Consider the following 17,321-nt stretch of genomic DNA (forward strand, 5'->3'; position numbering starts at 1 on the left):
TAGTATGAAATAAAAAGTGTTCCTTTTCATGATCATCAAAACAGTCCTTTTCAGGACTATAAATATTAATAGAGAGATGCTTGATTGTACTGATTCCACTTCCTCTTGAAGATAAATTTTTAAGTTGTTTTAATAACAACAGAATAATAATTGCTCCTTCGAAGTGGCTAATAGTACAATTTTGAAGGAATAAAATAAAAAAAAACAGAACATCATGACATTCATGCCTTCTAGGTACATACACAATTTTTTTAATATGTTTTAGCAGATAACAACAGTTCAAATAATTTTAATTTTCACTAATAGATTTCATGTTATGTTTTCATCTAAAACATCATTTACAGTGTTGTTTTACCCCCTAAAAATAAGTCTCAACTATTACAACTGCTGATTGTTGACAGAAATCTGATAACAATCAGCAGTTAGTTGGATATAACTATTCTCCCTAAATATTCTTAAATATGGTGCTCTTTCTCCCTGATCATGCTATTCCAGTTCTGTAACAATTAATATTCCATCTACAGAGCCTGTAGTAAGAAAGAATATGAATAACTTTATACGTAAATATTTGAAAAAAAATTTTTTTTGACATATATCCACGATGAATTTTCCTGCGATGAATTTTCCCCACGATTAAATTTCTGCGATGAATTGTTGGCGATGAACTGTCCAGGCACGGTTTATGTGCACGTTTCTGGTAAACATTAAAGGAAAGACTGCCAGAAGGAAAGACATGTGACAAGTGTATCTAGAAATGGAAGTGTGTTCTGCTTTTCAATCTCAATTGTGAACTGTAAGCGTTTGTATTGTTTGTTTAGGTGGTTGAGGAAAGTGTCTAATGTTTGGTGGCCATGGGGCCAGATAGCGAAAACATCAACGTATTTGAGCCAGACTTTGGGTTTTAAAGGAGAAGAATCTAGAGCACGTTGCTCAAAACATTCCATATAAAAGTTAGCAATGGGGGGGATAATGGCGAGCCCATTCCTGTGCCTTCCTTTTGGAGGTAGAAAGAGTTTTGCCACACAAAATAACCAGAACGTAATACATGCACAAAGAGCGCTGTGATATCTGGAAGGAATTTGTTCTGTAAAAGAAGGATTGTGTCATTGATTGGGACATTCGTAAAGAGGGCAGAGATGTCAAAACTGACTAATAAATCATCTTTTTCTAATGTAATGTCTTTGATTATGTTTATAAAGTGTTTTGTGTTTCTGATATAGGAGGGGAATGATCTACCAATTCCCCGAGTGTTGACACTAATTTCTTGGCTAGGTGATAATTCGGGCTGTGTATACCTTCGACAATCGGCCAGAGTGGTGTGTTTTGCTTGTGTATCTTTGGTAGACCAAAGATATGGAATTTGGTTTTTTTGGTTTTAGTCTATGGAATTTGGATATGAGATTTTCTTTCTGTTTGAAGGATATGGTTCACCAAGTTCGTAATCCTCTTGAGGATAATCCAAATATCTGTGTTCAAGTAACTAGAAAGTTCAGATTTGAAATTTTGTACCTGATTTTGAGTAAAGGCCAAGTTTTTTGTAGTAGCCTGGATCTGTTCTGCGAGTAACACTTTCTCCATGCAGTGGTATATTTGTTGAGGTAAATTTTCTCTTTGGTTTGATGCAGTTCAGAATGATATTGCTGTCCCTATGTTTTAAAAATGCCAGCCAATTAAAACAGAAACATGAATCTTCAACTTACCTTTTTGATTGCATCACTTGTGCGTCGAATCTCCATGAATTATCAGAATGCTTTCCTTTAGTGTTGCCAGTGATCAGCATTCATTTTAGATAAATTATGGACTCTACAACTGTGTTATAACTATTTTAATTTCCCGACGTTTCGACCTTCATATTAAGGTCATCAACTGGAGTATACACATAAATGCATAGACAAGCTGAATTACATTTCAAACAGTTATAAAGAGACAATGATTTGATCAACAGTTGTTCTACTGGCATGACCTCTAGTGAAAATAGAATATTAAAAAAAAAAAATAAATAAAATAAATAAAAAATAAATTAATTAATTAAAGGAAAGTATACATGATATGATAGCACTACATGAAAAATTTCATCTTTACTTATTGTTTTCTTATCAGGTTTTCCTCGAAATTAATCTGTCATTTGTCAGCATTCTAAGATTACCTGATCTTATATTTCAGTCTTTTAAGGCACTTTTTACTCTATCAATCTACTTGGTCTTGATCTACCTCTGGGTATTTATTCTGCCATCCTTGAAAAAAATATTCTTTTTGCTAACCTTTCCCCTCCCACTCTGTTTAAGTGACCATACAACCTGAGGTTAGCTCGGCTTACACATTCCTGAATGTGCCAGTAGTGCTATGCCCTGATATCCTTATTTTTAATGCGACTCAGCAGGTGATGCCATCTCTTCACTTCCCTAATCTTTCTCAAAAAACTATTGTATATTTAGTGCCTCTTGTCTTTGATCAAGTGTTTTATTTCTAACCTTGCTCTTAGATCCATAGGTGGACCTGAGAGCTAACAAAAACTGTTTCAACACTGTCATGTATGTAGCTGTTTAATGTTTTGACTAATTTCTTTTATTCCATATAAATTTAATCAGCTGACTTTCTGTTATACCATACTTTTTTTTTATCTTTTCTCATGATGACCTTTTCTCACATGTACAGGGTGATGATAATCAGTTCACATTTCAAAAGGCTATAACTGGGTAACTACTCAGCAGAACAATTTAGTAATTAACATGATGATTTGTGCAACAATGGAATTTTATTTTGCACAAAAACCATTAATCTAAAAGTTGCCACTAGTGTGATACCATAGTGGGTAATTCAAAACGCCACAAAATATAAGGATACGCACAACACCTTGTGTGGTTACACAACAACACGTGTGATATGCTGATCTCCATTGTCAGCAGTTTGCTGAAATTGCTAAATCATATGCTCAGTTACAGAACATAAAGTTTCACTCAAAATGTTGTGGATGTGGCATATAATGCTGGTCTTGAGATCCACTAAGTTGGCTGTGTCCAAGATAGACAACATCTTTGATATATCCCCACAGCTAAACGTCACAGGGATTTAGATCCAGCAAGTGTGCTAGCTACATTGTACGAAAATGATGGCTGATTATTCTGTCCTCAGTAAAAGTGTTTGAAGCAACAATTTGACAGGGGTGGTATTGTGAGAGGGGGGCACCATTCTGCATAAAAACTGTTGAATCCAGGCACTGATGCTGTTGAAGTGTTGGATTCCTATCCAGATAGAAGTCAGTCCAGAAAATATTTTATGGCCAGTCATTGTCCAGTTTAGTCCGAGCAAGAAACTGCAGGGCAAATATTTCTTGTGCACTACAGGTCAGGATTAAGCAAATGCTGAACATGAGAAATCTTGTAAGGATAATACCATAGAATTTGCCTTATAGCGTTATGAACTGTGCTTATGGATTTGTCTAATGACTGTGCAGTATGCCATATACTGCTGCTTCCTACAACATTTGCCATCTTTTCTTCTAACACTGTGGTTACTTCCTCCATTGTCTGCCATTCGATGGGCTTCTGTCCTCTGCCAGATTTGATATCTAAGAAACTTGTCTCTTTACTCCTGGATCATTTTGCATAAATCATTTGCAGTCATAGGACCATTTTTAATTCCTTTAATGTTCTGAACCTCTGCTGTTTGATGGGTTTCTGTCCTCTGCCAGATTTGATATCTAAGAAACTTGTCTCTTTATTCCTGGATCATTTTGCATAAACCATTTGCAGTCATAGGACCCATTTTTAATTCCTTTAATGTTCTGAACTTTCGCATTGCTGCCAAGACACAGTTTTTATTTTGGTAAAAACAACTTCACGAGAAGTGTGCAATCCTTTGGTAATGGTGACGTGTTTTAGCACATCTGCTCACAACATGCACTGACACATTCTGCAGCTACCTGCTTTTATAGAAGCTTCTTTCAAAGCCTACATCATTGAGGACATTTGTCATTTACATAAATGGCCCAGTCACAGCATTTCACTGCATGCCAGGATTATCATATATAATTTACATGTATCACAGTGCTATGTATTATCCTAGTGGCAGCATTTAGAACTAATGGTTTTTATCAAAATAAAATTTCACTGCCGCACAGATCATGTTAAATATTAAATTGCTCCCCTGAGTAGTTACCCAGTTACAGCCTTTTGAAATGTGAACTTTAATTATAATCACCCTGTTATTTTCAGAAATGAGAAATGCTTACTACAGTAAGCAAGTGAGAACTCCAGTTGTAAATCGGCTACTTACATGTTAATTATTATTTTAATTTTTTTATATTAACTCTCTCTTTTTCCCAAATTTTATAATCATTCTCTTCAGGTTATCTGTGATAGCTTTTGCTCATATTTATCTTCCATAATTAAGTGATTTACCAGGGGCTCCTCATAAATCCTATAAACATAATTTATAATAAAAGCAAGATTAAAATAATAAAACAACTAACATTTTCTTATCATTTTAAGATTTTTTGTGGTCAACCAATGCCTTGATTTCTTGTTTTCTTTCAGTTTTTAAATGAACACGGTGGTAGCAGCAATGCATTCACAGCTCCAGACCATACAAATTATTATTTTGATGTATCTCCTGAATATTTCAGTGGAGCCTTAGACAGGTATGTAATGATCATAATGAAAAATGAAATACAGGCTTTTGAAGTGCCCCTTGTTCTTTCCATTTACTTATTAATTATATTTTTTTCTGCATGTACAGAGCAAAATATTTTTTGATTCTTATATTTTAATTACTATGCAGTTTGAGTAACACATATATTATGCAATCTATTTCAGGTTTTCCCAATTTTTTCTTTGTCCTTTGTTTACTGAAAGTGCTACTGATAGAGAAGTTAATGCTGTTAATTCAGAACATGAGAAAAATCTCCAATCGGATGTGTGGCGACTAAATCAGTTGGAAAAATCAACATCTAATCCAAATCATGATTACAGCAAATTTGGAACAGGTAACAATTCATTCAAAAACAGATTATTTTTAAATAAATTCTCTTCTGTTACTTGCACTTTCTCAAATAAATAACAAATGGTATTATTGGTGTAGGAATGTGTGTTAATTTTGCAAAGTTGCATTTTGTTAGTGTTTGAATTTCTCTTTGGTATTAATGTTTGCAAATCTTTATGTGATCGATCCTGCTAAAGTTCTACTAAGATAGTAGTGAAGGAATTTCTTGAGGCTTTAGAGAAAGTAAAAGACACAACGAAAAAGAAAATTTGGTCCTTGTTGGAGATATAAATAGCAGAGTAGGAAATGATTGTCAGACATACAAAAATATTTGGGGAAAATTTGGACAAAAGAGCAAAGCTAATATAACGGATATAACAGGCAATATAACGGATCTATATTTAAGTTTTGTAGATTTGGAAAAGGCATATGACAAGGTGCCAAGAACAGTTGTATGGTGGCAAATACCTGTTGGATTTCTGCTCAGGACACAGACTGGTTATTACTAACACAATGTTCCAACATAAAAATGTGCACAAATTTACATGGAGAGAAGAAGCAAGGAATAAGAAAAGTCTCATTGACTATGTTATTGTTGATAGTGATGTTTTCTCCCTGCTGCAGGACACCAGAGTGTACAGAGGATTTGAAATTGGATGTGATCACTATTTAGTCTTGAGCAGGATAAAATTGAATTTCATATTGAAAAGAATGCCATGTAAGAAAGTTTTAAAGCGAATAAAAGTTGAGCAGCTCTCAGATGTGAAATGTAGACTAAAATACACAAAGATTATTGAAGAAAAAATGAAAGAGTTTGAGAACAGGAACCAAACCTTGGAGATTCAGTGGCAAGCCTTGAAGAAAACTCTGATTGATTCAGCTAGAGAGGCATGTGGTGAAGTTGTCTGCACGGACAAAAAAATTAGAACTCCTTGGTGGACACAGGAAGTTAAAGAGGCAGTAAAGGAAAATAAGAAAGCATATCAAAATTTCCTGGCAAATAAGTTAGCTTGTGCTCTTAGAGAATACAGAGACAAATGTAAGAAAGCTAAACACTGTGTAAAACTAGCTAATCAAAAGCATATGAAGACTTTGGCAAGAACAAAGAAAATAAATATCAAGAAGGTGACAAGATATTCTGGAGGTTGTTGAAGAAGCTCAGAAATGGAGGAAAGAGTGTTGTAAAAGAAATTAGAGATGATACAGGTGACATGAAAACTGGAGAAAAATATATCCTTGATGTGTGGAGTAATTATTTTGAAAAATTGTTAAAAGAAACAATCAGTGACAGCACACTGGTAAAAACACTGACATATCCATACTTGAAGTAGAAAAAGCCATCAAAGGCCTGAAATATGTCAAGACTGCTGGAGTAGATGATATTCGAGCAGAAATGCCCAAGTATGGAGGTATAAAAATATTACAGTGGCTGCACTGCATAGTTCCGAATGCCTGGATAGAGGGATTAATTTTAGATGATTGGAGTAGAACTCTGATATTATCCATATACAGAAAATGAAATAAAACAATGTGAGAATTACAGAGGTATTTCCCTACCTTTCCCTACAGGTAGGTATTTCCCTGCCTTTTTCCTGGTAAGATTTATGCAAGTATACTTTAGAAACAGTTGAGAAGGATAGTGGAAGGGCAGCTTGATGAAGAACAAGCGGGATTCAGGCCAAATATAGGCTGTCAGGATCAGATTTTCACTTTACGACAAATGGTTGAGATATCATGGCAACATAACGGATCTATATTTAAGTTTTGTAGATTTGGAAAAGGCATATGACAAGGTGCCAAGAAAAATGCTATTCAAAACTACAGTTGTATGGTGTCAAATTTAATAAATACAGTTAGTGCTTTTATTGTAAAACAATAGGTGCAGGTACTCATTTTTTGCTAGCAGAAAAAGTAGAGAATTAAAAGGATATGAACAGAAAACTAAAAAAAAAAAAAAAATCTACTGATATTTTTACTTCTTAGTGGGATAATATTTTTGGAATAAGAATGGTAAATTATAAGTATATAATCCACAGTTTATTATGCATAAAGTTATTCTGCTAGTATTTACAAAATAAGTAAAATGCATACAATAATTTTTAATAAAAATTTTATATAACAAATATCTTAAGAACGTACTTAGTGAAAAAAGTAAATTTCATTAAGTAACTAAGCTTATTTGCATACTACATAAACATGTAAAAAATTACTGAATGTAACAAATTTCTAAATGTACTCATCTATATGCCACACTGTTCTGTTGTGTACTGTCCAAACAAATCACTGACTTCTATAAGGTACTGAATATAGGTTACAATCTAGATGCAGGGAAATATTAAAAGAAAAGCCAAACAGTATGTAAAGGACAAACTACTACTGGTTTGTGAAAAGGCTTCTCTTGCATAGATTGTTTTTACATTAAAAGAGAAGAGAATTTAAAAAAGAAACACATCTGGCTTTATTGATGATGACAGTCTTTGATAAATTGAGCAGACAAAAAATGTTTAGAATAGCTGATTTAAATATGCCAAACCAACTCCTACAGTCAATTCAAGAAATATATGCAGGAAAATAAAATAGCAGTCAAATAGAACAAATATCAGAATAGAAAGAAATAGCAAGAGGAATACTGCAGACACATATCACCTCTACTTTTTTTAACATGTATATAGCATATCTGTTTAGAATACTAATAAACCCACAAAAACAAAAAATACAAAATGATAGCCATACTCTTATTTTCAGGTGACTATATTGTATTAGCTACATCAAAAGATGATTTACACTATCAAATTCTCTATGTACCTTCAAAAGGTATACATGATATTCATTTCAGATAAATTATGGACTCTACAACCGTGTTGTTATTATTATTATTATCTGAGACCTCCAGGGAGTCAAGGACTCATCAAGGGAGGCTGTAAATTACCTAACCCAGCTATCATACCTTCCCTTAAATTCATTTACACTAGATGCACTCACTACCCCTAAGGGCAAATTATTTCACTCACTCACTGCTCTCTGGGAGAAAAACCTCGTTCTTATCCCCTTTCTTGACTGAGAACAACTTTAACTTCCATGAATGCCCCCCCATGTTCTCTCCCCACCTTCCATATAACGAAAAATTTCATCATTTGAAATGCTATAACACCCATTCAAAAGTTTATAGACCTCTATCATATCACCCCCTCTTTCTCCTGTTAATCAGAGTCTGCATTCCATATACTCGATCTGTCCTCATAATCTAAATCCCATAAGCCGGATATAATCTTTGTAACTCTTCTTTGTACTCTTTCCACAGCTTCTTTATCCCCTTGGAACCCGGGAGACTAAATCTGTGCACAGTAATCCAGGTGTAGTCTTATCAAAGCCTTATAAAGTGGAAAAATTATTCCCTTATCCTTACATGTCAAAGTTCGTTTCAACATACCAGTTATCCTCTGAGTTATATTTGCAACTTTTGCTATGTGACTTTTGAACTTTAAATTCTTATCCATCAATACACCAAGATCCCTTGCCTCTTCAGTTTCTTGTAGCATAACCCCACTAATATAATATGCCACTGGAACTCTAATCATGCCTAAGTGCAAAACTTTACGCTTACCATATATTTTCGCATATAATTCAATCCATGTATAATGCAAACTAGAAATTTTGTTTGAAAACTATCCCTAAAATGCCATGTCCACGTATGATGCGATCTATTAATCTTGTTCCCTGACATTATAAATAAAACAATACGAATTAGCGAAAGAAATATTTATTTTAAAACGAAATGTCAAAATCCTTTAAATTATTCTTCATCTTTTGAGTCATCAAACATTTCATTTATAAATCATCTGTAGGCATTGCGTCATCAGTGTCGTCCTCATCAAAAGTCAAGATTGTCTTTTTGCTTATGCCAAAATCTAATATTACTCTCTGCTACAACAAATTCTCTCATAGCGACACTGTTATTATGTTCTTCTGCAAACTGCACGACATGCAATTTAAATCCTGCTTCAAAAGATGAACGTTTACGTTTCTGTTGGCTTGTTTTCAGGCTAGGTTTGTTTAACGAATAATATTTAAAATGAACTGTGGTTAAACCGATATAATTGTGCTAATATCCCGCCAAAGGGGGGCTGGATATTAGCACTACTTACATTACTGGCTTTATGCACAGATACGATGCGCGCTTGGTCACCGAATGCGAGTGGGTCAAGTAGATTTGGTTGCACACACAATATATACTACCTAATGCCAATGCATTAGGTAGTATATATTGTGTGTGCAAGTCTAATAAGATGTTATATTTTTTAAGATCTGCATATAATGCGAACCCTAACTTTAGACCATAAATTTTAACCATAAATTTTTTGCATTATACACGATAATATATATTGTACTAACATTAAACTGACAGTGATTTTCATATGCCTAGATTTCCATTCTATTCAAATCATTTTGTAATTGCTGAATATCAGTAGCATCCCTGATTGCCCTACCTATCTTCGCATCATCAGCAAATAATTACACATTTGATGATAGACCCTGCTTGATGTCATTAATGTATAGATTGAACAATAATGGCCCAAGGACTGAACCCTGAGGTACACCACTGGTTACCTTAAATCTGGCAGATTCACACCCACTATGTACCACTTTTTGATATCTGTCTGTCAACCATCCCCTGATCCAAGTCAATAGATTATATTCCAATCCCATATGCTTGGATACAGGGATTAATTTTAGATGATTGGAGTAGAGCTCTGATAGTATCCATATACAGAGGGGGAAATAAAATGTGAAGATTTTGATGTGAGAATTACCGAGGTATTTCCCTACCTTTTCCTACCAGGTAGGTATTCCCCTGCCTGGTTCCTGGTAAGATTTATGCAGGTATACTTTAGAAATGGTTAAGAAGGATTGTGGAAGGGCAGCTTGATTAAGAACAAGCAGGATTCAGGCCGAATATAGGCTGTCAGGATCAGATTTTCACTTTACGACAAATTGTTGAGATATCATGGCAATATAACGGATCTATATTTAAGTTTTGTAGATCTGGAAAAGGCATATGACAAGATGCCAAGAGAAATGCTATTCAAAACACTATAGTTGTATGGTGTCAATGGGATATTATATTAAACAATACTTAGTCTTTATTTGAGTTGTAAATCAGCAATTAGATTTGAAGGAAGTACAGGGAGATAGTTTAATGTTAAATCTTGCGTCTGACAAGGATGTACATTATTCCATCTGTTATTCATTATCTATATGGATCGCATTATGAAGGAAGGTGGAATTAAACCTGATAACAAAATGGAAATGTTAATCCCAGCTCTTTTCTCTGTGCAAATGATGTTATACTTCTAACTAAATCCAGTATAAGTCTGCAAGATTCCCTGACTAGATTGAATAACTGTTGTAATAGATATGGTATGAAGGTCAGCAGTAACAAGACAATGAAAATAAGCAGAAGCATTGAAAATATCAAATGCATTGTGAATTTTTTTTATGTTGAGCCCATAGACGAGAGGTTGGTTGATCAACCTGTAGTATATATATATGGGTAGTAGGTTGGGAAAGGAGGAACTTCTTTACATTTGATTTAAATGACTGTATATTGTATTCCTTGGGATACACCACAGGAGGAAAACTATTCCACAATACAGCAGTTGTATGAATGAATGAAAGAAGAGGAAAAGAAATTTGTTTTGTTTGTTTCAAAGTGCATTGTGAAAGAATGTAGAGCAGCAGCTGGACGTGTTCCATTAAGCTTAGTATACTAATTGGAGGAATTACTGTTGTTATTTCAGATGAGCATTTCCCATGGAAATATTTGTAGAATATACATATGGCAGAAACCAAACGTCTGTGCAAAAGTGGGGGGAGCGAGATGATGAGATATGGGTCATTAATAAGTCTAATTGCTCTCGTCTATATTGAGTCGAGCAATTTGAGGGAACTTTTATGGGCCCCACCCCACCCCATACGTGAGAGCAATATCCAATAGCTGGGCAGATTTGTGATTTATATAATGTTAATATCTGTTCAGGGGTGAAGTAATGTCTTGAGCTAATGAGAAATTCTAGTTTTTTTTTTGAAGCTGAGGATGCAGTGGTTGTGATGTGTTTATGCCAGGAGAGGCTTGATATCAGGGTAATTCCAATAAGAGAAATCTCAAATTGTCTGGAAATTCGGGTATTGTCAGAAAGAATACTGGGAAAAAATGGTTCTTTTTTACTGTTTTTACTGTGACAGAACTGTGTTTTATCATCATCAAATTCCTGCCATGTACCCTCAAGGGGTGTATAGAATATGATAGTATTACATGACGAAATTACATCATCACTAACTTCTTATCCACGATTTTCCTCCAAAACACTGTTACTTTTCAAGACTACAACATTATCAGAACTTATATTTCTGTCTTCCAAGGCAGTCATTCTGAACCAGTGGACCACAGTCCCTTAGTTGGCCACAGAAAATTTATAGAATGTTTCCAGTTTTTAAAATTTTGAAATCTTTTAAAATAATTATTTTTTGTTCCTTATTTTGCTTCGTTTCAAACTTGTATCGTTTTGTATTAGTAATCTGAATTATTAATTCAGATTTAATGCAGTAGTTTCTTTTGTTGTGGCACCATAAGTCGACTTTTTGCTGCTGGCAACACTGTAAGTCGTGACATCTGCCTACTGGATGTGTGAACATGTGATTTTAGTGATTCTCTGAAGTTTTAAATAATACTAGTATGAATGCATAGAACTGAATGTCATTAAGTGCTACTTGAGTGCAATTACTTTTAGAAATTTTCAGTGCTGATTTGTTATTTCTTAAAATTTACCCCCTTATAAAATGAGCAAACAAAGAACATTATTTGAGTTCCTAAATATAAGTACAGTAAAGTTTTTACATAATATTTAAGTAAAGTTGATTTCTCTGTTTTCTAATTTTTTTATTTATTTTTTTCATTACAATCAGAAAGTAAAACCACAATTTTATTATTATTATTATTATTATTATATTACTACAAACAAGGGGGCTGCAACTACTAAAAGGTTAAGAACTACTGTTCTAAGGAACTTTTTACTGTATCAATCCACCTATATCTTGGTCTTCCTCTTGGTCTTTTTCCTGCCAACCTGGCAGAGAACACTTTTTTTGCTAATCATTATTCTCCCATTTTGTATACCATACCACCTGAGATTAGCTCTGCTAATACATTCCTGGATGCTGATAATGTCAACTTCTTTCCTAATTTACTTATTATATGATAATTGCCATTGATGATATCTGTTCATGCTCCTAATCTTTCTCAGGACTCTCATATCTGTGGTCTCTAGTCTTTGATCAAGTAGAAAGTATTTTACCTTGGGTATAATAAATGTTAAAGATACCAAGCTATTTTAAACCTGGTTTTACTCCATTTCCAAGTAAGCAAACAGACAAATAAGTCAAGTTTGCGCCTGCATGTAATGCAAGTCTAGCTTCTAGCTGACCCTACAGGTTGTGCAAGACCAAGATAACTCATGGTAAAAGTAGAATAAGCTTGATCACTAATCTTAATATTTACCCATAATGCAAAGCACATCTCCTGGAGGAGATGTATGATGCTTTGTATTAAAGGCAAGGGGCCACTACCCAGACCGGTTTCGACCTTTATTGAGGTCTCATCAGTGGGAGCCAGGCTAGAAATATCAAGATTTTAGTAATACAGAGCTTATAAGTATTTTACCAGAACAAGTTACCATAAGGTGTTTTAACCTTATTAAATAAAAATCTCAGGAGGAGATATAAATGTAGAAAGTATTTTACCTTGGGTATAATAAATGTTAAAGATACCAAGCTATTTTAAACCTGGTTTTACTCCATTTCCCAAGTAAGCAAACAGACAAACAAGTCAAGTTTGCGCCTGCACGTAATGCAAGTCTAGCTGACCCTGCAGGTAGTGCAAGACCAAGATAACTCATGGTAAAAGTAGAATAAGCTCTGATCACTAATCTTAATATTTACCCATAAGGCTGCTGAGTTTAAACGTGGCCGTACCAGCCTTGAAGGTGATCCACGTGAAGGACATCCAGAAAGTGTAACAACACCAGAAATCATTGATCAAGTGCACGATATGGTATTGGATGACCACCGAATCAAAGTGCGTGAAATTGCTGAGACTGTAGGCATTTCAAAAGAACGTGTAGGATATATTTTGCATGAAGAATTGGAAATGAAAAAGCTTTGTGCAAGATGGGTGCTGCACTTGCTCACAGCAAATCAAAAACACACTCGCATGAAAATCTCTTAACAGTGCTTGGAGCGTTTTAACAAGAATAAAACTGTTTTTTTGCATCAATTTATTACTATGGATGATACTTGGTTTCTCCATTACACACCAGAATCCCAGCAGTCAAAACAGTGGACAGAAGCCGGTTGTTCAGCACCAAAGAAGTCAAAGTCAGTGCCATCAACAGGAAAGGTCATGGCATCTGTGTTTTGGGATGCTAAAGGCATTTTTTTTATTATTTACCTCAAAAAGGGTAAAACAATATTAATCTAGAATGTTAATCTGATCTTTTAACCAGATTAGACAAAAAAATTTGTGAGAAAAGACCCAGTTAGTAGAAGAAAAAATTCATCTTTCATCAGGACAATGCACCTGTCCATAAAGGTGTTTTGGTAATGTGAAAATTAAGGGATCTGCACTATGAATTGCAACATCCACCCTATTCCCCAGATTTGGCTCCCTCTGACTTCTATCTCTTCACCAAACTAAAACTCTTCCTCGCTGGTCAGTGTTTTTCTTCGAATCAAGAGGCGATTGCAGCTAGAGGGATATTTTGCAGATCTTACTGAGAACCACTAGAGGGATGGGATAATGGTGCTGGAATAAATGTATTAGTCTTAAGGGAGATTATGTTGAAAATTAGAAATAATTTTGAAATTATAAATTCGTTTTTTCATTGTGAGGCCGAGAATTTTTCAGATCATCCTCGTAGTAAGTCTGTGTAATTTTTTTTTTTGTCCAGCTGATACCAAGAAGTTAAAGAGGAATATCATGAACTCTTAAAGAAGCATGAGGTTTTGGGCTTCCAGTCTTAAAATTCTGCTATTAAAGCAATACAGCTTCAAAAATTCATAAAATGAATTTTTGAAGCTGTATTGCATAAATGACTGTATTACATAAATGACTATATAGGTCCAAAAGATGAGATTGTTAATGAATACAACATTCTGTGCTTAACTCTAAGATTGCTACAACATTCTGCCATTGACGTTCTTTCCATTAAAAAAAAAAAAAAAAAAAAAAAAAAAAAAAAAAAAAAAAAGTGAAGAATTTGGTATGAAGAAGTCTTTAACCTTTTTTGTGTGGAACTTTCACAGTGAGGTACTGACAACATTTTATTTCGTAACTTATTGAAGTTCCAAGGATACCCTAACAGGAGGGATCTTGACCTTTCATATGGTTGCCTTCTAGTCAATACCATGAAATGGGAGGTACTTGAACATCAAAGATCCAATCTATGACATCTGTTACTGATTGGAAACAGCAGAACATGCATTCTCCAGCTACCCTCTTGCCCTGTGTATTTAGACCAGTTTATGCAATGTGTTGGCCATTCCATTATTTACAACAGAATGTGTTTTGCAGTATCCATCACCTGTCAGCAATGGGAAGAGAATTTTGATTTTTATAATCTTCTTCTTCTTCCTGTCATGGAATATAGGCCATGTGGCCTGTTCCGGTCTCATGCCATCTCTTTCTTGGTCTTCCAATTCTTCTTTTTCCACTTATTTTGTATCTGTATAATATTTTTGGTAGTCTGCTGTTGTCCATTCGATTTAAATGTTCTAGCCATTTTTGTTTATACTGTCTTATGTAGTAATTAATTGGTTTGATTTTTAGGGATTGTAAGATTTCTTCATTTGTTTTGTGGTCCCACTTGGTATATCCAGCTGTTTTTCTGAGGAACTTCATTTCTGCTGTTTGAATTCGTTTTTCATCTTTCCTTTTCATGGTCCATGTTTCGCTTCCGTATAGTAGAGTTGGTTTTGACAAGACATTATATAGTCTGATTCTAGTGTGTTTTTGTACCAGGGATGGCTTAAATATACTATTTATTATGCCATTTACTTTGACAAAGTTTGATATTTTGGTGTCTATGTCTTTTTCTTCTTCGTATGATAGATCACATCCCAAGTATCTGAAATTGTTTACTTGTTCTAGTATTGTATTATCTATCACTATTTTACTTCTTATTGGGTTTTCTCCTTTGAATGCCATTATTTTTGTTTTTTCTTTGAATATTGTCATATTATATTGCTTTGAGATATCATTTAATGATTTTTATAATTAATGAATTAAAATACCATTTATAGAAGGTTAGGAAGAAATGTGGATTTGAAAACCAGCAATATGACATACAAATGCTTTATAATATTGTATTGTATTGTACAGTACAATACAATTTAATACTGTATTGTGAAAATTTTATTGTTCAATCAGACAATTTTTGTATTTAGAAAGAAACATTCTATTTTATCAAATCTTTGGCTAGGTGGTGTAGACCACCTACATTATGCAATATTCACCAGGGTAAGATAAAATTCTGTCTATTTTTACTATGATGAGAGTTTTTTTTTTTCAGTGGTTCGATCCTCTTAGCTCAATGTGGTCTTATGGTCAATTGCGGGGATGACTGGAGAGCAATCCTAGGCAGAGAAGACCAACTCAAGACGGTTAACTCAACTAACCACCTGGGTATTAGCCTCTTTGTGCTTTAATTTCAGTTGGTCTTTTAGTTGTTCATCTGCATGAGACAGGTGAAACAGGAAAACTTTGCCTTTGGCTATATGATGATATAGTCAAATACTATCGGCCTGAGTCCTTTTCTCTATCTCTCATACTATCTATCTAGAACATACGATATACTATTTGTATTAAAGTGAGGTTTCAAGCTCACTCTCTTAGGCTTGCATCTAATTAAAAATAGATTAGATGTGACTAACTTAAATCAGTCCGTCTTTTCTTGCTCCTAATACTATCAGGCTCTCTTGCACCCCTATACTATCTAGGCCTATGATGAACATCCCTTTACTTTTTCACTAAAATAAAGGTCAAAACCAATAAAATTGCAGTGTACAAAAGATCTAAAGTCCTATTTATGGTGCCCGCTAATGTTGAAAAAAAAAATCATTACAACTATGTGGGAGTTGCTCTTAGGATGACAGTCTCCCAAATTTTTGACAAATTAATGCAACCATACTTGTTCAGGTTAGGAGAATTCTTCAAAGCCATTGCTGACTCAAAAAATAATCTTTCAGGTCTGTAACAACTCCTAAATAGCACATTTGTTTTCTTCCATCTAATCCTGTGTGAAGGAGTATCCAAAGTGTGGTTTGCCAAAGTGTGGTCTGCCAGTCCTGACTTGCCATAGTAATAGTAGTGAATGTATTTTTTTATGTTCTTCCAGGCGGATGTTAACTGATCTTCCTGTTTGTCTATCGTAGGCCAAGTCACAGGGAACTTCATACACTCCTGGGTTTGCTAAAGGGTAAAGTTTATCCTTAGGCGAGCAGATCAGAGTTGCTAGTTTTACATGCGGTGTGAAAGTGGTACGAAGGCCATGTTTAATCAGTACTTTGGCTATCTTTTTTGGTGTACCTCTGACATAGGGAATAGAGATGGTCATGTTGTGTTTTTGTGTATTAGGGGAGGGAGGAGTAATGGGGTTGTGTAGTATTTTATCTATGTTCTAGGGATTGTAGCCGTTGGCTAAGAATGTATGGTGCAGATATTTGAGTTCTGTGGTCAGAACTGTATCGTTAGAACAAATGACTCTGGCTCTGTGTGTGAGTGTTTTTAAAATACCATATTGTTGGACTGGATGATGATGTGATTGTTTATGTAGGTATCTTCCTGTGTGTATGTTGGCTTTCTGTAAATGCAAAAGATAGTGATCCATCTGAAAGGTGGGTGACTAATGTGTCAAGAAATTATAGTTATTAGATTCTTTTTCTACTATGAAGTGGATTTTGGGGTGTTGACTGTTTAGGTAGGTGACAAATGCATCCAAAATCTTGTCCATGGGGCCAAATGGCAAACACATCATCTACATAGCATAACCAAACTAGTCGCTTGTATGTAGCTATGGTAAGTACTTTGTTTTCAAAGTGTTCCATGTAAAAGTTTGCTAAAGGGAGGGGGGGGGAGAGACCCATAGCAGTACCATTAATCTGTTTGTAGATTTTTCCTCCCCATGTAAAGTAACCTGTATGCATATAGTAAATTTAAATAATTCAAAAATATCAGAGGGAAATTTAGACTTGATCAAATCCAGAGTGTCTATAAGTGGTACATTGGTAAA

General features: G+C 34.5%; 1 protein-coding gene across 1 annotated transcript in view; it reads left to right on the forward strand.

Moving 5' to 3' along the window:
- Positions 1-17,321, forward strand: part of Ide (Insulin degrading metalloproteinase) — a 599,910-nt gene that overhangs the window by 90,640 nt on the left and 491,949 nt on the right. Inside the window, exons 5-6 of the mRNA XM_090392302.1 lie at positions 4,536-4,639; positions 4,815-4,984. Coding sequence (XP_090248428.1) covers positions 4,536-4,639; positions 4,815-4,984 — 274 coding nt within the window. The remainder of the gene's footprint in view (positions 1-4,535; positions 4,640-4,814; positions 4,985-17,321) is intronic.

Source organism: Typopeltis vanoorti, chromosome 5 (genome assembly GCF_054136105.1).
Source record: "Typopeltis vanoorti isolate ZY-2024b chromosome 5, IOZ_Tvanoo_1.0, whole genome shotgun sequence".
Classification (NCBI taxonomy): Eukaryota; Metazoa; Arthropoda; class Arachnida; order Uropygi; family Thelyphonidae; genus Typopeltis; species Typopeltis vanoorti.